Source organism: Pyricularia oryzae, chromosome 5 (assembly GCF_000002495.2).
Source record: "Pyricularia oryzae 70-15 chromosome 5, whole genome shotgun sequence".
Classification (NCBI taxonomy): Eukaryota; Fungi; Ascomycota; class Sordariomycetes; order Magnaporthales; family Pyriculariaceae; genus Pyricularia; species Pyricularia oryzae.
Genome location: NC_017852.1, coordinates 241,328 through 263,056, shown reverse-complemented (window position 1 = coordinate 263,056; position 21,729 = coordinate 241,328). Strand labels below are relative to the sequence as shown.

Below are 21,729 nucleotides of genomic sequence, written 5' to 3'. Positions count from 1 at the left end.
TTGAGTCAGGCAGGCAAGCAGTCGGGTATCAAGGTGGCATTGTCTGGAGGAGCCACAGTGATGGGGGATTGGAGCATGTATCTCGGACGCAATAGAAGGGGGTAATTGAGTGGCTACTTTCTGGAGTGTATCAAGTAGGATGGAGAAAATAAATGGTGGTGCCTTGACATGTAACTGGGTATATAGCACATATGGCCCTTCTTTTTTTGTGAACCATGTCGGGCTGTCGGTCTCATCTGCCAGTTTTATCTGCTAGATAATTATTGTTGTTCAAGATCCTTTTGATACGTTTGACTGGGCCCCTTATATAGCTAGCTACTCAAGGTACCCATAGTAGTCAAAATGTTGACTGCTCAGCAGCAGCCTCTCCACACTCACCTGGGCACGGTGGCCAAGTGTGAGAGGAGCATTTCCAAGAGGCAAGCATCGAGAGAGATTCTGAGAGAGGTTGCAAGGCAGGCCATGCATAACAACGTCTTGGAGAGTCCCCTCAGCACCAAGATTCATCACAACCCACAGCCAAGCATAGCACCGAGAGCCAAGCCCCTCGACAGATCAACGCCATGGAGCAGCATCAACGCGCTCATGCGGTTCAACAGCAAAGACCACCAGTTCTGGTGGAACACGACGGGCCGTTTCTTCGCCACGCTGCTGGAGCAGGCTGGCTACAGCGCGACGGAGCAGTACCGAGAGCTTTTCTTCTATGCCATGCACGTCGCGCCCGAGCTCGGTCCCGCACCCGACTCGCAAGGCAACGTGCAGAGGTGGCGCAGCCCCGGCACTCCGGATTCAACCCCCATCGACTTTAGCTGGGAATGGGGACTGGACGGCAACGGCGTGGTGAGGTATTCTTTTGAGCCCATCGGGCCAAATGCGGGAACACCACTGGACCCCCTCAACTCGCACGCGACCGAGGACTGGATCAACAGGCTCGACCGGCAGGGTCTCGTTCAGGGGCTGGACCTGGAGTGGTACAAGTACTTTACAAAGACGCTGCTCTTTGCCCCAGAGGACGACTCGCGCACGTCCAAGACGACCGAGGACTTCATCGAGGAGACGACGCCCAGGGCGGGGACAGTGGTGGCGCTGGATCTGGAGAAGCGCGGACCCGTCATGAAGATCTACATCTATCCTGGTCTCAAGGCGGCCGAGATGGGCATCGACGCACTCGAGCTGGTGGCCAGGTCCATCCGGGGGTTGCCACCAGCCCAGTATGCATCCCTCAGGGACAACGTCGAGCCGCTGCTCGAGTATCTCCAGGGCCGAGGTGCACAAAAGTGGGGGTTCGAGACGGGCATCCTGTCCATCGACCTGCTCGACCCGGCCGAGGCGAGGATCAAGATCTACGTCCGCGCGCCACACACCAGCGTCGAGTATCTAATGGACGCCCTCACCCTCGGTGGCAAGTTGGACCTGTCCGAGGCCGGAGGGTACAGCAAAAAGGCCCTGGCCGACCTGGTTGACTTTTGGAACATGCTACTCGGCGACTCGCCCGACGAGCTGCCCCCTGATCACCCGGGCAGAGCAAGACCAGGCTTCTACTACACAGTCAAGGCCGGCCGGCCCGTCAGCCCCAAAGTCTACGTCAGTCCATTTTGGTTCGTAAAGAGTGACAAGGAAGTCATGCAGAGGATGCGCAACTACTTGAGCACACGAGAGGACGAGCCAGACATGCTCGGCCAGATGGCGAGGTACGAGGGGGCCTTGGAGAGTTATTTGTAAGTTGCCACCAAGACTGTGACTAAGACGGCGACTAAAGAGACCAAGCAAGACTAAACAAACCCCTTGAAACAGTGGCAACCGAGTTCTGGAGCAGCGGTGCGGCAGCCACTACTACGTCGGATGTGCACTGCAAAAAGACCAACTCCGGCTCGTGACATATTTGACGCCACAAACCTTTGAATGTGAAAGAGAACGGCTGCAGAGTTCAAAGGGCAAAAGGCCGCTTGGAGAGGCACAAGATGAGGATACAAAGTCCGGGTGATTAATGGCTTGTGATATTAGCGTGCCGGACTATAGACTTGAATTATTGGCTTTTGATTTTTTTTGATTTTATATCTTGTCACATTATACAATTTATACCTAGGTCTTTACTCTCTTCTGTCTCTCCCTCTCAACCACGCCTTCAAGAAGCTCACACGCCCTGATGGCACCACCCAAATTATTCAAACTCTTCCCTACTGCGGCCGCCCTCTCCGCAAAGGATGAATCCTCCAGCATGGTCTTGACGGCGCTCTTGATATCCGCAGCCTTGGGCGTATCCGTCTGCAAATCCACCCCAGCACCGACCGCCACCACCCGCGCCGCCGTGTCCTTCTTGTCCTCCGACGTCCCCGCGCAGATGAGGGGGACCCCGTTGGCGAGCGCCTGCGTGACGCTGCCGTAGCCTCCGTTGGTTATGAGCGTGCGGCAGCGTGGCAGGAGCTCGCTGTACGGCACCCACTCGGCCAGGCGCACATTGTCCAGAGCAACGCCCCTCCCCGTCAGCTCGCTGCGGATCTGGTCGGCCAGCGGCGACGGCACCACCAACAGCAGGCTCTTGTCGCCGGCTAGCGCCTCGATGGCCGGTATCAAAAGCGTAGACGGGTCCACGGCGTATGTGCCCTGCGTGATGCCTATGACGCACTCGTGGCTCTCGACGTCGGACCACCAGGATGGCAGGCCGGCCGAGGAGGCAGTGCCGGCTGGAGACACCAGTGGGCCGACAAAATGCGTGTTTGGCAGCAGATCCTGGACTCCAAACTCGAGATCTTGGCACGAGGCCTGAATGTGCAGCAGCGGGCTGTAGTTGAAGGGCTCATCCGGGGTCTGCTCCGCAAGTCCGAGTCCTGAGCGCTGGCGGTTGATGACGGGCAAGGCAAGCGCCGGCGTGGTCAGCAGTGTGCCCAGCGCCGACAGGGGCTTGTTGTGATTCGTGTACATTGGCACGACTCCCAGCGTGGCCCAGGCCCCAACAACGCCCAGATCGAACATGGCCTTGGCCCCATACGGCATGGCGTCGTTGACCAGACAGTCGATCTGGGGATCGCCCTTGTCCTTTAAGACACGACGAACGTCGGCCACCACGGCATCGACGCGCCCGCCAAACAGCACATCGGCCAGTTCTTGCAGCGAGGCAGGTTGGGCAGCCAAGAGCCGCTCGTCCCACTCCACAAGGGCCTCGGTCTGGGCATACTCGGCCCCCGAGGCCCTGGCACGCGACGACTGAGACGGGTTGGTCAACCAGATGACTCGATGACCCCGTTGGACCAGGGCCTTGGCCAAAGCCTGCATGGGGAGGACATGGCCGGTTGCACAGAATGTGTGCAGCAGGAACGTGTACTTTTTTGTCGGTATATGATGGGCTGCCATTGTGAGGGACCTGAGTTGACGCGGCCTACTACTGCAGTTGAGTCGGTAGTTTGGCTGTATAAGTGCCGACTGACAGCGTGATATTGAGCCCGAACCCCTGAATGCAAACCCAAGTCAAGCAGGTAAAGCAGGTGTTCAGTCAGCTACCTTCTTTTCCGTTATCGTCCAGGGAAAGACCCTGGCTTGCAAACATGACGTGTGAGCTCTGGTAACAAATCGATGGAGCATGAACCTTGACTGGAAATGATGCGCAGGAAACCGCTTGACTCGCTCGAGAATAGACTAGACTAGTGGTTGAATGAAAATGACTAAATACCCGATCATTGACTGGGTTCCGTATCATAAGCAATTAATTAATTAATCAATCAACTTGCCTTGGTATAAACGCAAGGGACGGTACAGTACTAAAGTACGCAATGAATGTACTATGGTAATCAGGTACATACCTACATAGTACCTGGCAACCCAAGAGACCCAAGCCGATGCAATCAGTCCCCACGGAGCCCCAAGATTGCAACGTCCCGAGGCGATCCATATCCATGGTTTCTTGGGTAGGGTCCATCAAATTGTGGACAGGATTGACAGGACTCAAGCTTTTTTCTCCAAGCGGTCAATGCATTTGACGCGATCTTTTAATCCCCTGTTGACTGACGTTCAATGTGGTGGTCGCGTTTGGTTCTGCACAATTGATGCCATATCAAATTACCACTTATATCGACTATGGTAGTTCTCGTCCATCTGACAGGAAACAATGATGAAAAGACGTATAGAGAACATCGTCTAATGTGCATATAGAACAGGCTAATTCTAGTCGATTCCCTACCTAATCTAGATGGTTCTAGAGTAGTTTAGATCAGACACAAAAGAGAAACCGGCTGGTGGGGTCAAGACGAGACTCCAAAAGGTGGGCTGGAGCCTGGACTCCAATTTGGGGTGGCGCTATTGCTCCGATAAACGGAGCCGGCATTTTCAAGTACGAAGCAACAGAGTTGACTGGGAGAAAGAGCCATTTTCTTGTGAGTGTGCAAGATAAGGGAGGCAGGTAAATACCTCGTTGTTTCTGTCAATGTTGATATACAAACAACAAATACAAAAGATTGAGCATTAGAAAAAGAAAGCTCACAGGGAGACAAGGGGGGAAGAAAAGAAAAAGAAAAAGAAAAAAAAGAAAAAAAAGAAAGAAGTAAAAATGTCGGACCCCACCACGCAACAAACCCCCTCATTAAACATACGCAAAGCGACCGCGAGCGATCTCCCGTCGCTGCAACCACTCGTCCAAAGAGCATATCGCGGCGAGGCGAGCCGCAAGGGATGGACCACCGAGGCCGACCTGGTGGCGGGCCAGCGCATCGACGCGCCGGGGCTGCTGTCCAAGATCAACGCCCCGCTGGGCGCCGTGCTGCTCGCCTGCCCTGCCGGCTCCGACGAGCCGGTGGCCTGCTGCGAGGTGGTCTGCCGCGACGACTCGTGCCAGGTCGCCTACTTTGGCCTCTTTGCCGTCGATCCCGAGCGGCAGGGCGGCGGCCTGGGCAAGGTCGTCCTGCAAAAGGCCGAGCAGTACGTCAAGGACACCTGGGGCGTCGCGCGCATGGAGATGACGGTCATCTGGACCCGCGAGGAGCTCCTCACCTGGTACGAGCGGAGGGGCTACTCCAGGACCGGCGAGAAGAGGCCGTTCCCGTACGGAGAGCCAGAGAACGGAACGCCGCTCCGTGACGATCTTTACTTTGACGTCCTGACAAAGGACTTGTAGGCAGCCAGGCAGCCGAAAAAAAAAAAAAAAAAAAAAAAAAAAAAAAACGAGACACTCGCTCAATCACAGTCACCCGGTCACACAGTCACCCGGTATTGTTTTTTCAAGTCCTTTTTTTGCTCGGTGGGTTAGGCTATATTACCTGGTACAATATCCTGAAACGGGGGCTAGGGGTTTGGCAATTTGGCTCGGGTTTTTGACGAAAAAGCTTGTCTCAAAGCTTGGCCATTGGTTAATCGTCTTCCTGGTAACTCATTTATCTCTTTTTGTCGCCGGATGGTGCTGAGAAACTGGTCCGAAGCAACCCGCTAGTGCTAATGCGTCAAATTGACATGGATCCCGATGCCAATTTTCTCCCACATAACCTGGCGACGAAACAAGGAGTTCATAGATGAACCGAAACAAGGCCCCTTGCTTGCGTTGTATTTTTTTTTGTGAACCCCCCTCTACGCTGTGGTACGGTACACTGGTGTTAGTCATGTCAGTTGTCGGTCACGAGCAGGACATGGGCCCTGCACACTCAACATGGGTATGTCGTTCATCTCTTCTCTAGCCAATATGGTGACAGCTTTGGCTGCCTGCAGTTTGCGTACTTGACCTGCAGATATTGACTACTTACTGTAGAGTGTGTAAACTTAATTTTTTTCTGTACCTGCAGCTTGCTTGCTACCTTGTTTGCCATGCCTCTATCCGCACCGTGGTGAGCCCATCAAAACACAGCAGCAGCTGGCAGGCCAGTTGGTTCAGCAGAAAGTCAAAAACCCAAACGAAGGAAAAAAAAAAAAGATGATTCCGTTTCCCGAGCGTCCATGGGTGGCTTTCTGCCTGGTCCTTCCAATCATCGTCATCTGGTGCTGGGCGCTGCTTGACGACTCTCACCCAACCTTGCTTGGGCTTCTTTTCGTTTTGGACGCCAGCAGCCGACGGCCGACAGATGCGCAATTCATCACGCAAGCCGCAGCCGTCGAATTCCCTTCACCAATCGACTATGCGCCCATCCAGCAGGCATGCGCCCGCAACGGCGGCTTCAGAGACGGCCTGCTGTTCACCTGCGAGGGTCAGCACGGCGGCGTCGGCATGGTGAGGAACCAGATCCTCAAGTGTGTGCGCTATGCGATGCACGCCGGAGCCGCCATCGTGGTCCCGTCCATGTCCAAAAGGAACCCAAAGGACATTAGCGACATTGAGACCATCTACGAGGCGCCCCTGGAGTACCTGTTTGACCGCCACGCCTTTGTTCACCACCTCACTGCCGCCTGTCCAGGCATGCGCGTCTACGACTCCGAGGATCAGTTTCCTCACTACAGCGACAGGGTCCCCGAGAACCTGACCATAGTTGGTGATCAGTTCGACCCGGAACACCCTCCCGAGGGCATCCGGCAACCGCGCGAGTGGCGCCACTCGTTTGAGGGCTGGCTCGATGGCCAGGGGGTTCAGGTCAGTCCCGAGAAGCCGGTGCACGTCAAGATTGACCAGGCGTTTCTCGAGTATCCCGTGCGAGACGACGGACGAGAATTTGCCAACGAATACGGCAAGATCTTGTCCTTCCGGCACGAGACCCGCGACTTGGCCGCCCGCGTCCTGCTGGAGATGAGAAACAAGTTCAACCTCCCCATCGACCCCAGCCGACCCATCAATCCCGACACCTACTACGGAGCACACCTGCGGCTGGAAAAGGACGCCGTCGAGGCCTGGGCCCCCGAAGACGGCTGGCGGTTCTCCAACATGGAGGACCAGTTCCAGGAACAGTTCAAGAACCTGGCCCGGTTCCCCGGTCTCGACGTCGTCTACGTCGCGTCAGGCAACCTCACAGTCGTGGACCTGTTCCGACAGGAGCTAGCCAGGCGCGTCGAGGTCGACAGCAGCAGCACCGACAAGCCCGGCCCATACAGAGGACGAAACATCACCGTCGTGACCAAGCACGACCTGCTGCCCGACAAGACCGTCATCGACAGTCTGCCCTTTGACCAGCAGGGTCTGGTAGATTTCCTCGTCATGTTCCGTGCCAGTGCCTTTATGGGCGTGGGCCATTCTAGTTTTCCCTGGAACGTGGCGCTGCGGAGGCACGAGCTGAGCAGGTACGAAAGCATTGCCAACGAGGGGACCGACTTGCTGAGGGATGAGCTGAGCGTCATCATGGGCAAGCGAAGTGACTATCATCACATTGATCCGTTTGCAACGGGTCTCTGGCCATGACTTCTGTTAGAACTAGTTCTTGTGTTGTCCAATTTTAATACAATCGAATCAACCTACCTACATGAACTGTACCGCACCCAACAAACATTATTGATCCTCTAGTCAAAACAGAGACATGCCCCCCTCTCAAAGAGGCCCAGTAACGTTGGCCCATACCTCCAGCAGCACCTGTATCGCCACGCACGTCGCGGCGGCTTCCACCAGAGTCTTGCCCAAGTCCCAGCGCTCGCCGTCCGCATCAATCCGCTTCACCATCGGCAGCCCGGCCATAAAATACACGGCGTACCCCAGCGAGCCCAGGCGCAGCATCCTGGCCCTGTTGAGGTAGCGAAAGTACTCCGACATGATCTCGGTAGCCATGAAGAAGGTCTCGAGGTAGGCCGTCGAGTACGATACGGCCACGAGGGCCAGCCCCTTGCCGACGATCGTGTCCCGCACCGATCGAGGCAGTATGCGGTCCCGGACCAGTCGTTCGGCCTTGAGCATGACGGCAAAGTACGTCATGAAGTAGGCGTGGGTCAGGGGGTACATGAAGAGCGGCACCGCTTGCCCCTTGTTGCCGGCCCCCAGGACGGGCGAGTCGAAGGTCAGCCTGGTGTTGGCAAAGTTGTAGCGCATCCCCATGAGGTTGAAGAAGTAGTGCGTCCCAAAGTAGGTGCCCCAGCAGACCACAACAAAGACCCACAGGTTGAGCTTGAGCCAGTATTGCTGGTGCAGGGGCTGCTTGCGCGTCGACGGGCAGTCTCGCCGCACCATGTACGCGGGAAAGACAACCGCCGGCATGGACACTGCCCACGAGAAGACCAGCAGCTCAAAATCCCCCCAGTGCGCTAGTCGGCCCGTCAGCATCACCCAGCCCACTGCTGCCATCCAAAGCGGACTTTCGTAGAGGATGGCGCGCTCGGTAGTCTCTTTCTCGGACGCCATCATGGGGGGCTGCCTTGGTTCGAATCTTGTCTTGATGTCGGTTAGAGGGGAAAAAAAGAGATACAATAAAATGAAGAAAGAGACTGCAGCTTTTGGTCCTTTGTAGCTGGAGGCCTTGTTTCATCCGGTCCAAATCATGAGTGTCATTTGTTTGATCAAGAGACGCCTTGACCAACCTACACGATTCGTTATCCAACCTACAAATTGGCCACAATTGTCTATTTTTGCATATTGTCCAACAGCAAGTTGCGTGCAGACAGATGGGTGCCACGAAAAAAAACCCAGCGGCGTACGGAATACGAATCGCATTCGTCAATACGTCCTGGGCGGCTGCGCATCTTGGTTCGCCACGGTGGGGAACAGCTCTTAAACAAGGGTGCTGAAGGCCGTCGTTTGCGATGGACATCCATCAGGGTAAACAGTTATTCAACCCGTACAGATCGCTAAGTAGCCCGGAATGGATACCTGTGAATGCCGCGATAAAATCCTCGTGACACGTAATTGTACACAAGCCCAACTTTAAAAAATTTGTGGCACCACCTGCACCGCCTGCACCGCCTGCACCATTTGCACCACCTATATTGTGTGCACCAATTGCTCAGAACATTGCGCGCACACCCAATTCGATCGATATTTTTTTTTGGAATACGCATACATGGTCCCGATTTTTCGATCGAATGGTGCAGGTGGGTGCAAGTCGTAATTATAGGTAGTGCAGGTTGGCGTTTTCCGATTGTGGTTTGTCACAATTGTACCGTGCTTTGTACAATATTAGCACTGGAGGGTTCCACTTCCGGGCTATTTAGCGATTTGTACTGGTTAAATAACCATTTAATTATTGCATAGCATGATAATTCAAAGTACTGATTACGGTAGGGCTGATTGATATCAAGGTCCAGGTATTCAATGCAGATTGCATGGTTCAAGCGAGTACCGCACCAGCAATCAACTGCTGCCAAGCTGCTTACTGCTTTGATTTCCATGTTGAAATTGGAGCCTCGATAGCAAATGTGATCCCCTGTAACCGGCGCAATCCGCTCGAGTGAGGAGTGCCAAAGCCATCACGTGTAGCCCAAACCAGGGGGTAGGCACTTTCCTGGGGAAATTGGATTTCCATGCTCTTCTCCATTTTTTCCGACCAGCCCAAAAGATTATATCCACATTCTTCCCCACGCAGTAAACAATCAACTCCGCAACCTCCACCAACTCGGACATGTTGCCCGAACACGTGTTGACGACCCAGGACGACCTAACCTCTTACCCCCATGGACGCTTGATAGGCATCACCCCGTGCACCCGAACGGCCGACCTTGTGGTAACGTCGTATCCCAACAAGCCCTGCCAGCTCCATCCAGCTTGGCCGCCAGTTCACCCCCGCTGTCGATTTGCGCCCAGCCCATGACGAGATTGCAAAGATGCACACGACGCAAGGGGCCCGGCTATATCGTGCCACGATCTCTTTGGAGGCCGAGGGTATAAGAACAGGATACTAGCATGTCGAGTAAACTGCTGCTGTCATGTTTACCACCTGGTTTCAGCGCCACGCCAATCCGCTTGCTTGACTGAAGACGATTGATCGCCTCTGTTGTTGACTGTCGTTGTACATACACACAACAACAACACCGTCGTAACTCCCCCAAAGTCGTCAATCGTCATCATGAAGCTCGTGACTGCCTCCTCCCTCTGCGCCATCTTGGCCGCTGGAGTGCACGCCCAACGCGGTGCCTCGCTGGATCCTATCCAGCCCGTCTTGCTTCCCGATGGTGCCAACGCAAAGAACCCGCTTTCGCACCTTGGTGGTAACGGGCCCTGGACTGTCGGTAAGGAAAACCCCCTCCCGCCTGAGAGATGGCAGCGTCATCGCCCACACTACGACCTCAAAACCTGACTCTAACAACGCTCACCTGAACATTAGCCCCCAACGTCAATGGCATCTCCTCCGATGTCCCCGAGAACTGCCACGTCGACCAGGCCGCCTACATCCTCCGCCACGGCTCGCGGTACGCTGATCCTGGAGCTCACAGTGGCTGGGTGACCATGGCCAACCAGGTGAGTTTTAGGACGACAAGGAGGCAGGCCTGCCATCTTGGAGGCAAATCGCTGACTTTTGGCTTCGCGCCTTTCCTCCCGACAGTTCAAGACGCAGAACTACACGGCAACTGGCCCTATCGCCTTCTTCCACGACTGGGACACGCCCCTGACCCACCCCGACATCCAAATCGCCCAGCTCAGCCCGACGGGCTACAAGGAGCTCTACTCGCTCGGCTACACCCTGCGTACTCGCTACCCGGATCTGTACGAGGAGGGAGACGACTTTTATGTGTGGGCCAACAAGTACCCCCGCGTCATCCAGACCGCTCAGCTCTTTGTCCGTGGTTTCCTGGGTTCCAACTCGACGCGATTGGGAAATGTCGTGTCCGTCGACAGCAAGGGCTTCCCTGACCAACTCGGAAACACCCTGGCACCCAGCGACCTGTGCCCTAGTTTCGAGGACAACTACTCGCCCAAGTCGGACCCGTGGAGGAACATTTGGCTGCCGCGCTTCAAGGCCAGGCTCGCGCAATACATCGAGGGTGATCTGCAGATCGATGACGGCGCATGGAACGACATCCCATACATCTGTGGCTTCGAGTCGCAGATCACGGGCCGCCTGTCGCCCTTCTGCGATGTTTTCAACGACGAGGAGCTCGCCCAGTACGAGTACCAGCAGGACCTGCGGTACTACTACGGCCACGGCCCTGGCGCCTTTGTTGCCAGCCGCATGATGGTCCCGTTCCTCAACGCCCTGGTCAACAGGCTCGTCGAGGGCCCCTCGGCTGACGTCGGCGTTGGCCCTGACGGCAGCTCGAGCTTCAAGGTCCCCAAGCTGCTGATGAACTTCCTCAACGACGGGCAGCTGAACCAGTTGGCCGCGGCCCTGGGAGTCTTTGACGAGCAGGAGCCGCTGCCTTCAGACCACATCCCCGAGGATCGCCTGTGGAGGAGTTCGCGCATCTCGCCCATGCGCGGAACCATTGCGCTGGAGAGGCTCAACTGCCGAGTTGGCGGGAGTGGTGGTGGCAACAGCACCTTGCCGCCCAAGCCGACCCCTTCGGGAGGCCCTTGCAAGGCCAAGAAGCGCGATGCCGCGTCAACCATGCAGAGGCGACAGGATGCTGTTATCGGCGGCCCCTCCAGGAACGAGACCTTTGTCCGCATTCGCATCAACGAGGCAGTCTACCCTGTTCCCTCCTGCCAGGACGGACCGGGCAAGTCGTGCCGTCTGGCAGACTACGCCAAGTACGTTTCGGACAAGCTCGAGGCCATTGGCAGCTTTTCCAAGCTGTGCAACGCCACAGCCCCTGGAACGCCGGCCGATGTCAAGGGTGCGAGCTTCTTGACCAACCTGGACCAAGACCACTTGGAGATGTTGAAGCCATGAGAAAACATGAACGAAGTTTATCAGCGCAACGAAGGATTGGATAATGATAGCGGTAATATATGAGTCATGGTTAATTTAATGGTGTTGATTCTACAGAGGGAACCCAAAATATTATATACACAAGAAAATCGTTGGGACAGCCTGTCTCGTTTTAGCTGCTGCTGTTGTGCTCTGCCAATGCTCGTTCGTTGAAGCATTTCTCTGGAATGATTCAATTCCACTTGGAAAAAAATAAAAGATCAAAGCAAAGACATTGTCGAAGCCCCGATGGCCACAACAAATGTCATGACAATCCGGACTCGCGACGCAGGATGGGCAGCCGAGTCCGGGGTTGATTCCTAGCAGGTGTTGAGCATGTTGCCGAGGGCGCTCTTCTCGGCACCGGTGATGGTGAGGGCCCAGTAGCTCTTGACCTGGATCCACGACTTGGCGTAGGTGCAGTAAAAGGACGCGAGGGGCGGGAGCCAGTTGTCGGGGCTGCTGTCGCTCTTTGAGCGGTTGACCGAGTTGGTGACGGCCCACAGCTGGGGCCGGGTGATGTCGTTGGCGAACTGCTGGCGCTGCGTCGTGGTCCACTGCGAGGCGCCGCTGACCCAGGCGTTCTTGAGCGGCACCATGTGGTCAATGTCGATGTTGCTGGCGCTGGTCCAGGTGGCGCCGTCGTAGGGGCTCTTCCAGGTGCCCGACACGGCGCTGCAGGCGCTGTTGGTCTCGACGTTGCTGCCGTCGCGCTTCAGCACGTACTCGCGCGTGTTGCAGGTTCCCGACTGCGTGCTCCAGTGCGGGAAGAGGTCGCGGTTGTACCCGGTGCCGCTCAGGGGCTGGGCCACGGTCAGGCCATCCAGCAGGGACTTTGCGGTAGCCGTGGAGGGGATGCCAGTCTATGGGGTGGTCGATAAGGGCCATGATTAGTTTGGGTTTTTTTTTCGGTGGTTTGTTTCCCCCCTTGTTCTGTTGATGGTGTTGTTGGTGATACTAATAGTGATGCGATGCACATCAAAGCAAATGTGGGCGGAAATAGGAGCTTACCGGGGTCGGCAGTGCAGAGACCAGGGCAACTGCCGAGAGGAGGATGGTAGCGACCTGCATGATAGGCAGATAGATGGCAATGACAGCAGCGGGCGACGCGAACCGATCAGACAGGCGCAGACGACAATAGCGAGAGTGAGGGAGCTAAACGAGCTGGGGAGCTAGGAACTACGGGCTGGTGAGAGCGTCCCTTCCCTGGACACTTTTGGACGATCTAGGCAGACTTACTTATATACCTACAAGTATGTATGCGGCCCTTGGCTGCCGTACCACCTCTTACCTACCTTTTCCTACCTTCCCACCTAGGCACGTAGGTTTTGCGATGGAGGGTTCCATGGAGCCAATGGAATGCTGGGCTCACGACTGCAATATTGTGACAACCTCGACGAGGTGGATAAGGTAATTAGGTACGGAGCAGGGTGGTATATGTGGATGTGACGAGTAGCTGCCGTAGCTACCTCTCGGTACTGTACGTACGGATAGATAGGCACGACTGAACTGGACCAGACTGGGTTCTAGAGGTCAAGATCACGGTAGTAAAAAGTGACATGGCTGGTCGGTCAAGCTACCAGGGCCTACGGATAGTTTACGGCAACCGAAAAGCAAAGGAAAGGAAAGGCAGAGTAGTGTATGGAGCTGAAGCGGGCGCAAAGAAAAAAAATGCAACCATAACAAAAGCAACTCACGCGTCACCCAATAGAATCAATGAGCTAGTGGCTACGCGGCAGGCAGGGACCGACTACGAGCAGCACAAGACACGCTTCGGGGATCGGCACCAGACATGTTGAGGTACCTTACACTACAGCAACAAGACCAGGAAACAGCATATGAAAGGAGCGGCTATCTCGTTTCCAATGCAAATCAACTTGCTTGGTATGGGTCTCTTTGGAGGGGAGCGAGTGGATGCAGATGATAGAGGCACGCACCCTTTATTTTCTTGTCAACTACCACTTGGGTAGGTACTATGTGCTTTTTCTTCAGGGGTGGCCTCGGCCCACTGATCAAATCAGGGTCCAAGGGCCGTACTGGTGCTATTTCGACCGAGCCTGCCAACCTACATACCGCGCGTCAAAGGTGGTAAGCCCCATGGGTCCGGAATTCAGGATGCGATGCAAGGTCCGGCATTTCAACTCGAATCTTGGGATGGGGTGGAGCGCAACCAATCAAGACTCGAGACGCCGACACACTTTACTATATGTGCTACGAGGTATTGTACCGTGTGCGCGTACCTGCCTTGCCTGGCGGTGGGAAAAGTGGACAAACTAGCTGCCAGCAAGCCAGGTCTGTTTGGTACCTTCCTTTCTCGGTGTTTATGGGGCGGCACACGCTCCGCTCACTGCCTCCTTGGCTGGCAGATAGAATCCCGGTAACCCCATCTTCTTATCGTGCATTGAGCTTGAGCTAGCGACTGGTCAAGGCACGTGGTGAGGGGTAGTCGGCTGGCGACACCACAAACTAACAAATCTTGTTCATTGCTAGCTTCCTTTTCGCCCAACTTTTGCCTGGCCCGGGTACCTTGGCAGCTTGGGCTTTTGCCATCCCAAGATATTCCATTCATTACCAAAAGCCATCCTACCTAGACACGCACAAGTTTGGGTCAAGCACGAGAAGAAAAGGATGCATCTATATATATGTATCTTGCGCCTGCAGAGAAATACAAAGTATGAGCGCCACCATACTCGAGTTACTTCGTAGGTATCTACGAAGTAAGCTACCTAGGTATGCAGGTATCCATAGTTTGGAACCGACGGGTCCAGCCGCGTAATAATTTATTTCGGTTAGAACCAAATGACGAGTCATCCTCCCTCCAACTAGAACGTGGAACTCGGAGTTTTGGCATGCCTTGTACGCAATTAAAGTCGTATGGATTTCACCGTGACTCCAAGACAAATAACGACTAAACTACTGTACCTACCTACCTAACCTACCTAGGTAGGTACCCAAGGTGCCCAGCTAAAAGTACCCAGCTAAAAGTAGAGGCTAGCTGCAATACTGCAGAAAGCCATCATAACCGCCAGATTCCATCATTGGAACAATACACATCCACCGGGCCAAAATCACAACTTTGATGGCCGGCCCTCGGACAACCAGGTCATGACCTGGTCGGTGAGGACACATTTTTCCGCATAGGGCTTGCTCCACCACACCTGAAGCTCTGCCTGCTCCTCCTTCTTCCAGCGACTCATCTCGGAGCCGATCCAGGCGGCACAGTGTTGGGCACATTCTTTGGGCCTTTCCATGGGCATCAAATGCCCAAAGCATTGAACCACGTGGTGGCCGACTCTGCCAGCTGCAACCCCGCCGCTGCCTCCCAATCCGGACCCGGTCCTGGCAAGCAGATCTTCGATTGCCGGGGGCGGGTTTGCGGGACTGGCGCCGCCAAAGACGTAAAACACGCTCGGTCTGACGTGCTGCAGCATGTGGTAGATGCGGGCCGCCGCAGGCTGGTAAAAGTAGTCTTCGTCGGGTCGTCGTTCCTTGAAAGGGAAGTCCTGTATCCGCGATTCGTCCAGCTCGAGTGCGCTGCCGTCTTTGGACAGGCGCTGCGCGATGGGGCGCAAAAAGGAAAAGACCTCTTGGTCTCTGGGGGTCACCAGGCTGACGGCGCCGCTGCCGGGCTTCGCGTCGGGATCGTCTTGCAGGCCGTAGTGCAGCCAGCGTTCAAAGATGCGGGGATCCCAAGTCTCGTAAAAGGGATGTTTGGAAAAGAAGGCTCTTGCCGCGTCCCGGGACGGAAAGTGGTCATGCCGAGTGGCCGAATACAGCATCACGGCCGTGCCGTTGGCTTCGCAATCCCAAACGCCCACGATGGGCTCCAGGATCAAAACGCTTTGAAACAGGCGCGGGTGCAGGAGAGAAACCCCGGCCAGCACGGCGGCGCCCAAGGAATGACCAATGCCCACCATGGGCGCCGGTAGGCGGAAATGATTGATCATCTGGTAGATGTCGCGTTCGGCATCGGCCCACGAAGCTGGTAGAATTGGTAGGCATGTTGTCAGATTTGTTTATATCCATGGCAAACAAGAGAAGAAGAAAAAAACATACGGTCGTTGCCTAGTTTTCCCTTGTTGACAAGTCCACTCTCGCCTTGCCAAGCCATATCTGCCATCCATATCGAGCGAATTCTGAATCCATGAGCGGAGGCCTGGTCCAGAATGTCATCCCAAATCGGCTCGTACAGTTCCTGTGAGAAAAAATAAAGATAACTGTTAATTTCTCTTTCTTTCATGTCCGGCTATCCCGTTCGTTCCCTTACTTTTGGGACACCACCCCCCTCGGCACCAATAATAGTAACGTCTCCGGGCTGCGGATCAGGGTTTGTTTTTGGGAATGTACTGCTTTATCACAAGCTTCAACACCTCTTCCTGGGAATTCGCTGTCGCTCGTGGGTACTGCCTGATGTGCGACGCATCAATAGTGTGTTTTACCACGTGGAAATGGGTGGAAGACATGGTTGCTGGGTCTCGGGGGTGGATATGTGCTTGCGCAGCGGACCGAAATCACTGGTATACCGTTGAGAGTCTGAGATGGGGTATTTATTTATCGCAAAAAATGTTTATCGCAAAACGACTTGCACTTTAGCTTTTCAAATACACATTGACTGACGGCCGAGAAACGGAGTATGCGCGCGCGCACGCGTGTGTGTGTGTGTATGATACGAACGGAGCAGGATAATGTGCCGAGGTGGGGAGCCTAGACTTGACCTAATCGATTTTCAGACGAACTGAAAGCTGCGATGGCGTCCTCGCTGTTTTTTTGTTTTGCAGCATCAACAGAGGTCCAACGTGGCGAGACTAAACCAATTGGTGACGGAAAACATGTCCTTGATGCTGGAAAGGTCCCGGTCCGATATTGCCCCATCTAAGTATACCACGTATGGGTAGGCTTTCTAAACCAATTTTCTGCCTATAGCCAAGCCCATCGCCACATCGAACCTTGGACACCGGTCCGGCCACATGGTTGCCGTATGCCTTAGTACTAGACTAGAAAGAAGTCTAGGCTGGGGCTATACTCGAAGAAGAAAGCTTAGCCACTAGGGACTCCGGAGACGGCATCTACGCTGCTCCGTACGTTAACAAATGGTCCCGCATGCACAGCTTTTATGGCAGCACACCGGATAACTTGACCATCAGACGACAAAAGCAACAGCAGACAGGTCATTGCATAAAACCATACCTCGAACTCTATTTGAGCAGCTTCCGACTAGCAACGGGGGGAAAAAAAGAACGAGATTGCGGGGTAAGGCAGCTGGCTGGCTATTCATGTCAAGATGGGTGTTTGGTTTCTTTCGAATACAATCCCATGCTTCCCGTTGCTCAAAGAGGCTGGAGGGAGTGGCATGCAAATGTGTAACAATGCCTTGCTGCCATCTGACATGAGACGGCGTAGACTAGCCGACGAATTGAACAGTAATGCTATGAAACTATGATTGGGGTCTGTGGCTTTCTCAATTTCAAGCACATGATGGTCCCTTCATTCATTATCTCGAATAGCATTCTTGTGATTTTCACTATAGTTATAATACACACCCAAAAGGTCAAGACAAAAGCATACATGAGTATTGCAAGTATGGTTGCTGGTGACGAGCTTGAGGGATGGGATTGTTGTTGTGGTGTTTGATAATATGACCCTAGGTAATAGGGCAAGGGGTATTCACGAGATGGAGAGAGAACGAGAACGAGAATGAGAAGAATAATGATGGTGAGAATAACAATGAGAATGAGTATAGTAATGAAAATGAAAATGAAATGAAAATGAAAATGAGAAACGGAAAAGCAAGAGGAATTAACAAAGATGGTCAACCGTCAAGCAAACTCGCCATATGCTGCATTAATGATTCATGACTAAACCAAGCCTCAATATACCCTCACGACCGGAACGGTAAAGTTGGACGGTCCAAGGTATGCCTGGTGCTCAAACTGAGTGCCGGAAGCCACCTCGCCAATCTCGTCACTGCTGATGGTGTGGATGCCGACGTCCCTAACCGGCAGCGTGTCGGACATCTTGCGCAGCAGCATCAGCTCGGCGTGGCCGTCGTTGAACTGTCGCCACGAGAAGGATAAGCCAGAGTTGGGATCGCAGCTGGTCATTGAGACGTTGGACAGAGACTCGTTGAGGTTGGTCTGCAGGGAGTTGCACTGAACCATTGGACCCGAATGCGTGGTCCGGACGAGGAAGTTGTATCTGTGCAACCAAGGTTAGTATGTGAACTTGTATCAATCTTTGCCGCCTCTTTTTTTGTGACATGGCAAACATCGATAATGCAATGCAATAGACTAGCACCAGTCACTCACTCAACGCGATGGCTTAGCGTCTCCGCCTTGGCCGTGAGGTTCATGACATTAAAGGCAATCAGCGGCTGTTCTGGTTGTGTGACAGCCGCGTGGGCCTGCAGACACAAGATAGCCTGCAGCAAGGTTGAAATCCGCCACATTGCCGGGGTCCGAAGCGATGCAGAATATAGAATTTTTTTTAAATAGTGGATATGGATGCAGTGTTGAAGGTGATTAAGGTGGGATGAATATGGCTGCAGCCTTGTGGTGTACAAAAGGACGATGATGAGGTCAGAACAGTATTGAAACAAGCAAATAAAAACAATCTCCCAGGTTAAGGCCACACAATTTCGTATATATTTGCTCGCAGTACGCAGGTGGTCTTGCTGCTGTCGACGCATCCGGGAAATTCGGACTGCGGCGGAGCCGTTGATGAATGACGCAGAGGGTTCTAGTCCTAGCAGTACCGTGTTGCGAAAAGTCAGCTGGTCAGTCGTCTTGATTTCACCCATGGCAGCGAGCGAGGTCCGAGTCTTTCTCCCATCTTCTACCACGTTACTACTCTATCACCAAGTGATTCATCCCAACCTTGGCTGTATTTTCGTCCGAGCACCCGACATAAAACCAAGCAGAATTCCATTTTTGTACAAGATGTAAAAAAAAAGTTCAGGGTTCAGGCTGGCTTTGTAGTAACGTTGCGTACCCCCTGTTCGGCACCCCCCCTGTTCGGCACCCTGAAAATCTAACAACGAAATGCCTACTTTTATAAACTGATTTAAATATAAAATTATCAACGGACAAAAATACAATCGTTTTCACGCTTCTCCGGTTCATTAACCTCTTCTTCATCAGCTAAAGGTTCCAAATTTTCTATATCATTTTCCTGCAATCCAATAATGTTCTGTTTGTTAACCAAAAGCTCGTTTGGATCCGGAACCACCCTCCTCCTTTTAACCGGCCGTATTGCCTCCAGTTGTGCTTCCAATAAGCTGATTTTTTGCTGGGCGCTAGCCAAAAGGGTATCTTTGGCTTCGAAGCTTTTTTGGACTTTTGCAAATAAAAGACGTGAAGTAGCGTTGGTTTTGTTGGATTGGGAAAGTTTTTGCAGTTGAAGTCGGATATCTCGGGTCGTTTTAGGGGTTTTCCAAATAAGTAAAGACGGGTCGTTAATTTTTTGGGCTGGGCTTTCCGGTGTTTTATCCCTTTGCAAACCGTTGTTTTTATCTTTTATAACGTTGGCGTTGCTATTTTCTAACAAAAAAGGGCTTAAAAGTGGTTTAACCAAGTTTACCGGCCATAACCCCGTTGTACGCCAACCAGATTGAATGGTTTTTGCTATAAATGCTTTTAATCTGGCTTTTCGATAACAAAGTAGGAAATTTCGTTTTCCAATAACTGTTGAACAGCAAAATTGGCTAACAAATCCAAGTTGACGTCGATAAGCTTCTTTTAACGGCCCAAAAACCGATAGATCCAATGGTTGAAGAACGTGTGACGAATGAGGGGGTAAATATAGGAGTTGAATATTATTTTGCAAGCAAAGAAGCATAAATTCGTCCGTTATATGTGATCCATGGCCATCCAAAACTAATAACCGCTTTTCAGGGGTTAAAGGTTGGGTATACGGAATAAACACCTTTTTTAACCATTCGATAGCCGTTTGGTTATTTGTCCACCCGTTTTCGGTTGCATGAAATTGCCAATTATCGAAAGGGCTTAAATCCGTGGGAAACCATTGTTGTTGTACGTTTTTTCCCTTAAATATAACGAGGGGAGGGAGGGCAACGCCCGTAGCCGATATACATTCGATTATAGTCGTCCAACCACGCGTTCCGGGCTCTTTTCGTTGCAACGGCCGGATCCCGTTAAGCCCTAATACTAGGCCATTAGATCCTTTGCCTTCCATTATACCGGTTTCGTCCATATTCCAACGGTTTTCCGGTTTAATAGCGTTAATAACCGGGTTCGTAATATAAAGCCACCAAGATTTAATTACCTCCGTAGTAGCGCCATTAACCCGGGCGTTATCTATTCGACGGGGCCTTTGGGTTTTAAGGATTGGATAACGAGCCAAAAAACGAGTTATCCAACGTTTTCCAAGGCCTTTTGTCTCTCCGGCGGCTTGAAGAATTCGTTCGGCAAAAAAGCGTAATTCTTGATGCGTTGGCGGAAGCCCTAAAGCTGTTTGGGTAAGTACCCAATCAGCCAAATGCTTTTCCTGTTCCGTGGAAAGCCTTTGAAAAGGGCTTTGTGCTTTTTTATAAGGTTGAGAACCTTTAAGTCGACTTTGAAGTGTAGACCTAGGTATTCCCCATTTTCGGGAGGTTTTTGCAATTGGATTGCCATTATTGACGTCGTTAATTGCAGATATAAGCTGTTTTTCAGTATATTGCTTCATTGGAAAATGGAGAATTAAAATCAGAAAAAAGTAAATCCAAAAGTGACAGATTCATCGAGATATTTATAATAGAAGTTGGAGGATAAAAATAAAAGTGTTGTTATTTTTGGGTGCCGAACAGGGGGGGTGCCGAACAGGGGGTACGCAACGTTAACCTGAGTTTTGCTACTATTCCCAAGAGACTGCATCAAAGTTCGGATCCAGGTGAATGGTTCATATGAGACTAGTGTTACGATCAAGGTATCGGGTAACCTGTTCTTATGGTAAAGTACAGTGGGTTGAAGCAACTGAGCGTCTGACTGGGTAACTGGGGTTCTCAATGACTGGGGGGTGAAGTTATGATCGTTCTCAAGTAAGTATTGAGGTTAACTAGAGTTTGATTGCTGCTAAGCAATCCTAGAATCGAATCTATCTACATGGTAATGAGCGTGCCTTATATAGACTATGTTCCAAGTGTGATCACTCTTGTGTAAGTGATCATGATCACTCTGGGGTGATCACGGCTGTGCTGATCACTTCCTTGGCAATGCTCGTGGTCACTCTTGTTCTGGTGATCGGGTTAGGGTTTCTTATCTTATCACCACGTGACCTCGTGCTCCCCTTCTCTGTCCTTGGTTCGTGCTTCTTGGTTAGTTCTGGTTTGGGTTCCCGACACCTCTCTCATTCTTGCCCAATCATGTCGGTACCAATCCTGGTCGTAACAACTAGTAATGACATGACATAACCATAAAGATGTCATGAATATTTACCAAAACTAGCCAAAACGGAGATTTCACGAAGTTGTTCACGAGCAGCAATAAAGTATCTCGCTGTTCAGACCATTTTCACCTCGTCCTAGATATACACCCGGGGTCGCCAGTGTCCTAAAAAGGACCTGAATGTTTGAAACAGGTGTACACTATTTATCGCATCAGATTTCTAGATGCCACGAGTCTGCGGAAAGCACAGAGCATCAATCCTGGCTGTTTTTCAAGTGAGCCACCAACGGTGACATCCTGAAGTTGTACTTTTATAAGCAACGAGCCAAGTTGCCAAACGTGTCTTTCGTGACAAAAGTGGATAGGCAGGCTGCAGGCAGTATTCACCGAGCCAACGGTGAGGCAATGTAGACTTTTTAGATTGCATATCTACGTGTATTGGCAAATTCGTTAGGGGGACCCCGGAGGGATTGTTTGTAGAAGAGTACCGCAAAAGTATATATTTATGAATAAAAGACAAGATGCAGGACAGCTACACTTTATACAAGTTGGTCCCCAGCGAGGACGATAGCGATTTACCAACACCAGTGTCTCCCTGCGTAGAGGCTTAAAGCGCGACAGGCAGTTCTTGTCAAGATAAGGCATTTATTTTCCCACTTCACGTCGACCCTGTTCAATAATAT

The 21,729-nt window shown here is 52.5% G+C and overlaps 9 protein-coding genes across 9 annotated transcripts; 4 read left to right on the top strand and 5 right to left on the bottom strand.

Annotated features, from left to right (window-relative positions):
• Positions 1-342: 342 nt before the first annotated feature.
• MGG_10953 (tryptophan dimethylallyltransferase) lies at positions 343-1,722 on the top strand (the record flags this gene model as incomplete). Its single annotated transcript, XM_003717701.1, has 1 exon — positions 343-1,722. One exon carries the CDS (start codon positions 343-345, stop codon positions 1,720-1,722), a length of 1,380 nt encoding a protein of 459 aa, XP_003717749.1.
• Positions 1,723-1,977: 255 nt separating this feature from the next.
• MGG_14351 (glycosyltransferase) lies at positions 1,978-4,195 on the bottom strand. The gene has a single exon (XM_003717700.1). The coding sequence runs from the start codon at positions 3,349-3,351 to the stop codon at positions 2,083-2,085; it is 1,269 nt and encodes a 422-aa protein (XP_003717748.1). The 5' UTR covers positions 3,352-4,195; the 3' UTR covers positions 1,978-2,082.
• Positions 4,196-4,540: 345 nt separating this feature from the next.
• On the top strand, positions 4,541-5,104 carry MGG_14352 (acetyltransferase; the record flags this gene model as incomplete). Its single annotated transcript, XM_003717699.1, has 1 exon — positions 4,541-5,104. The coding sequence occupies one exon, from the start codon at positions 4,541-4,543 to the stop codon at positions 5,102-5,104; it is 564 nt and encodes a 187-aa protein (XP_003717747.1).
• A 786-nt stretch (positions 5,105-5,890) lies between these two features.
• On the top strand, positions 5,891-7,300 carry MGG_14230 (uncharacterized protein; the record flags this gene model as incomplete). Its single annotated transcript, XM_003717698.1, has 1 exon — positions 5,891-7,300. One exon carries the CDS (start codon positions 5,891-5,893, stop codon positions 7,298-7,300), a length of 1,410 nt encoding a protein of 469 aa, XP_003717746.1.
• On the bottom strand, positions 7,290-8,663 carry MGG_15431 (cycloeucalenol cycloisomerase). Its single transcript, XM_003717697.1, has one exon. The coding sequence runs from the start codon at positions 8,228-8,230 to the stop codon at positions 7,427-7,429; it is 804 nt and encodes a 267-aa protein (XP_003717745.1). The 5' UTR covers positions 8,231-8,663; the 3' UTR covers positions 7,290-7,426.
• A 730-nt stretch (positions 8,664-9,393) lies between these two features.
• On the top strand, positions 9,394-12,029 carry MGG_10799 (acid phosphatase PHO1). The gene is made up of 3 exons (XM_003717696.1): positions 9,394-10,047; positions 10,143-10,276; positions 10,362-12,029. The coding sequence occupies exons 1-3, from the start codon at positions 9,885-9,887 to the stop codon at positions 11,646-11,648; spliced, it is 1,584 nt and encodes a 527-aa protein (XP_003717744.1). The 5' UTR covers positions 9,394-9,884; the 3' UTR covers positions 11,649-12,029.
• MGG_10798 (uncharacterized protein) lies at positions 11,987-12,737 on the bottom strand (the record flags this gene model as incomplete). Its single annotated transcript, XM_003717695.1, has 2 exons — positions 11,987-12,529; positions 12,678-12,737. The coding sequence occupies 2 exons, from the start codon at positions 12,735-12,737 to the stop codon at positions 11,987-11,989; spliced, it is 603 nt and encodes a 200-aa protein (XP_003717743.1).
• A 1,997-nt stretch (positions 12,738-14,734) lies between these two features.
• On the bottom strand, positions 14,735-16,129 carry MGG_10797 (uncharacterized protein; the record flags this gene model as incomplete). The annotated part of the gene is made up of 4 exons (XM_003717694.1): positions 14,735-15,648; positions 15,723-15,861; positions 15,934-15,981; positions 16,106-16,129. The coding sequence occupies 4 exons, from the start codon at positions 16,127-16,129 to the stop codon at positions 14,735-14,737; spliced, it is 1,125 nt and encodes a 374-aa protein (XP_003717742.1).
• Positions 16,130-17,533: 1,404 nt separating this feature from the next.
• MGG_10796 (uncharacterized protein) lies at positions 17,534-18,111 on the bottom strand (the record flags this gene model as incomplete). Its single annotated transcript, XM_003717693.1, has 2 exons — positions 17,534-17,861; positions 17,972-18,111. 2 exons carry the CDS (start codon positions 18,109-18,111, stop codon positions 17,534-17,536), a joined length of 468 nt encoding a protein of 155 aa, XP_003717741.1.
• Between the last annotated feature and the right edge of the window lie 3,618 nt (positions 18,112-21,729).

Bases quoted from the DNA above. Each gene is read 5' to 3' on its own strand.
- MGG_10799 (XM_003717696.1), top strand. From the start codon at position 9,885: ATGAAGCTCGTGACTGCCTCCTCCCTCTGCGCCATCTTGGCCGCTGGA. The intron at 10,048-10,142 runs GTAAGGAAAACC...CCTGAACATTAG, and splicing joins TAACGGGCCCTGGACTGTCG to CCCCCAACGTCAATGGCATC. The intron at 10,277-10,361 runs GTGAGTTTTAGG...TCCTCCCGACAG, and splicing joins GGGTGACCATGGCCAACCAG to TTCAAGACGCAGAACTACAC.
- MGG_14351 (XM_003717700.1), bottom strand. From the start codon at position 3,351: ATGGCAGCCCATCATATACCGACAAAAAAGTACACGTTCCTGCTGCAC.
- MGG_15431 (XM_003717697.1), bottom strand. From the start codon at position 8,230: ATGATGGCGTCCGAGAAAGAGACTACCGAGCGCGCCATCCTCTACGAA.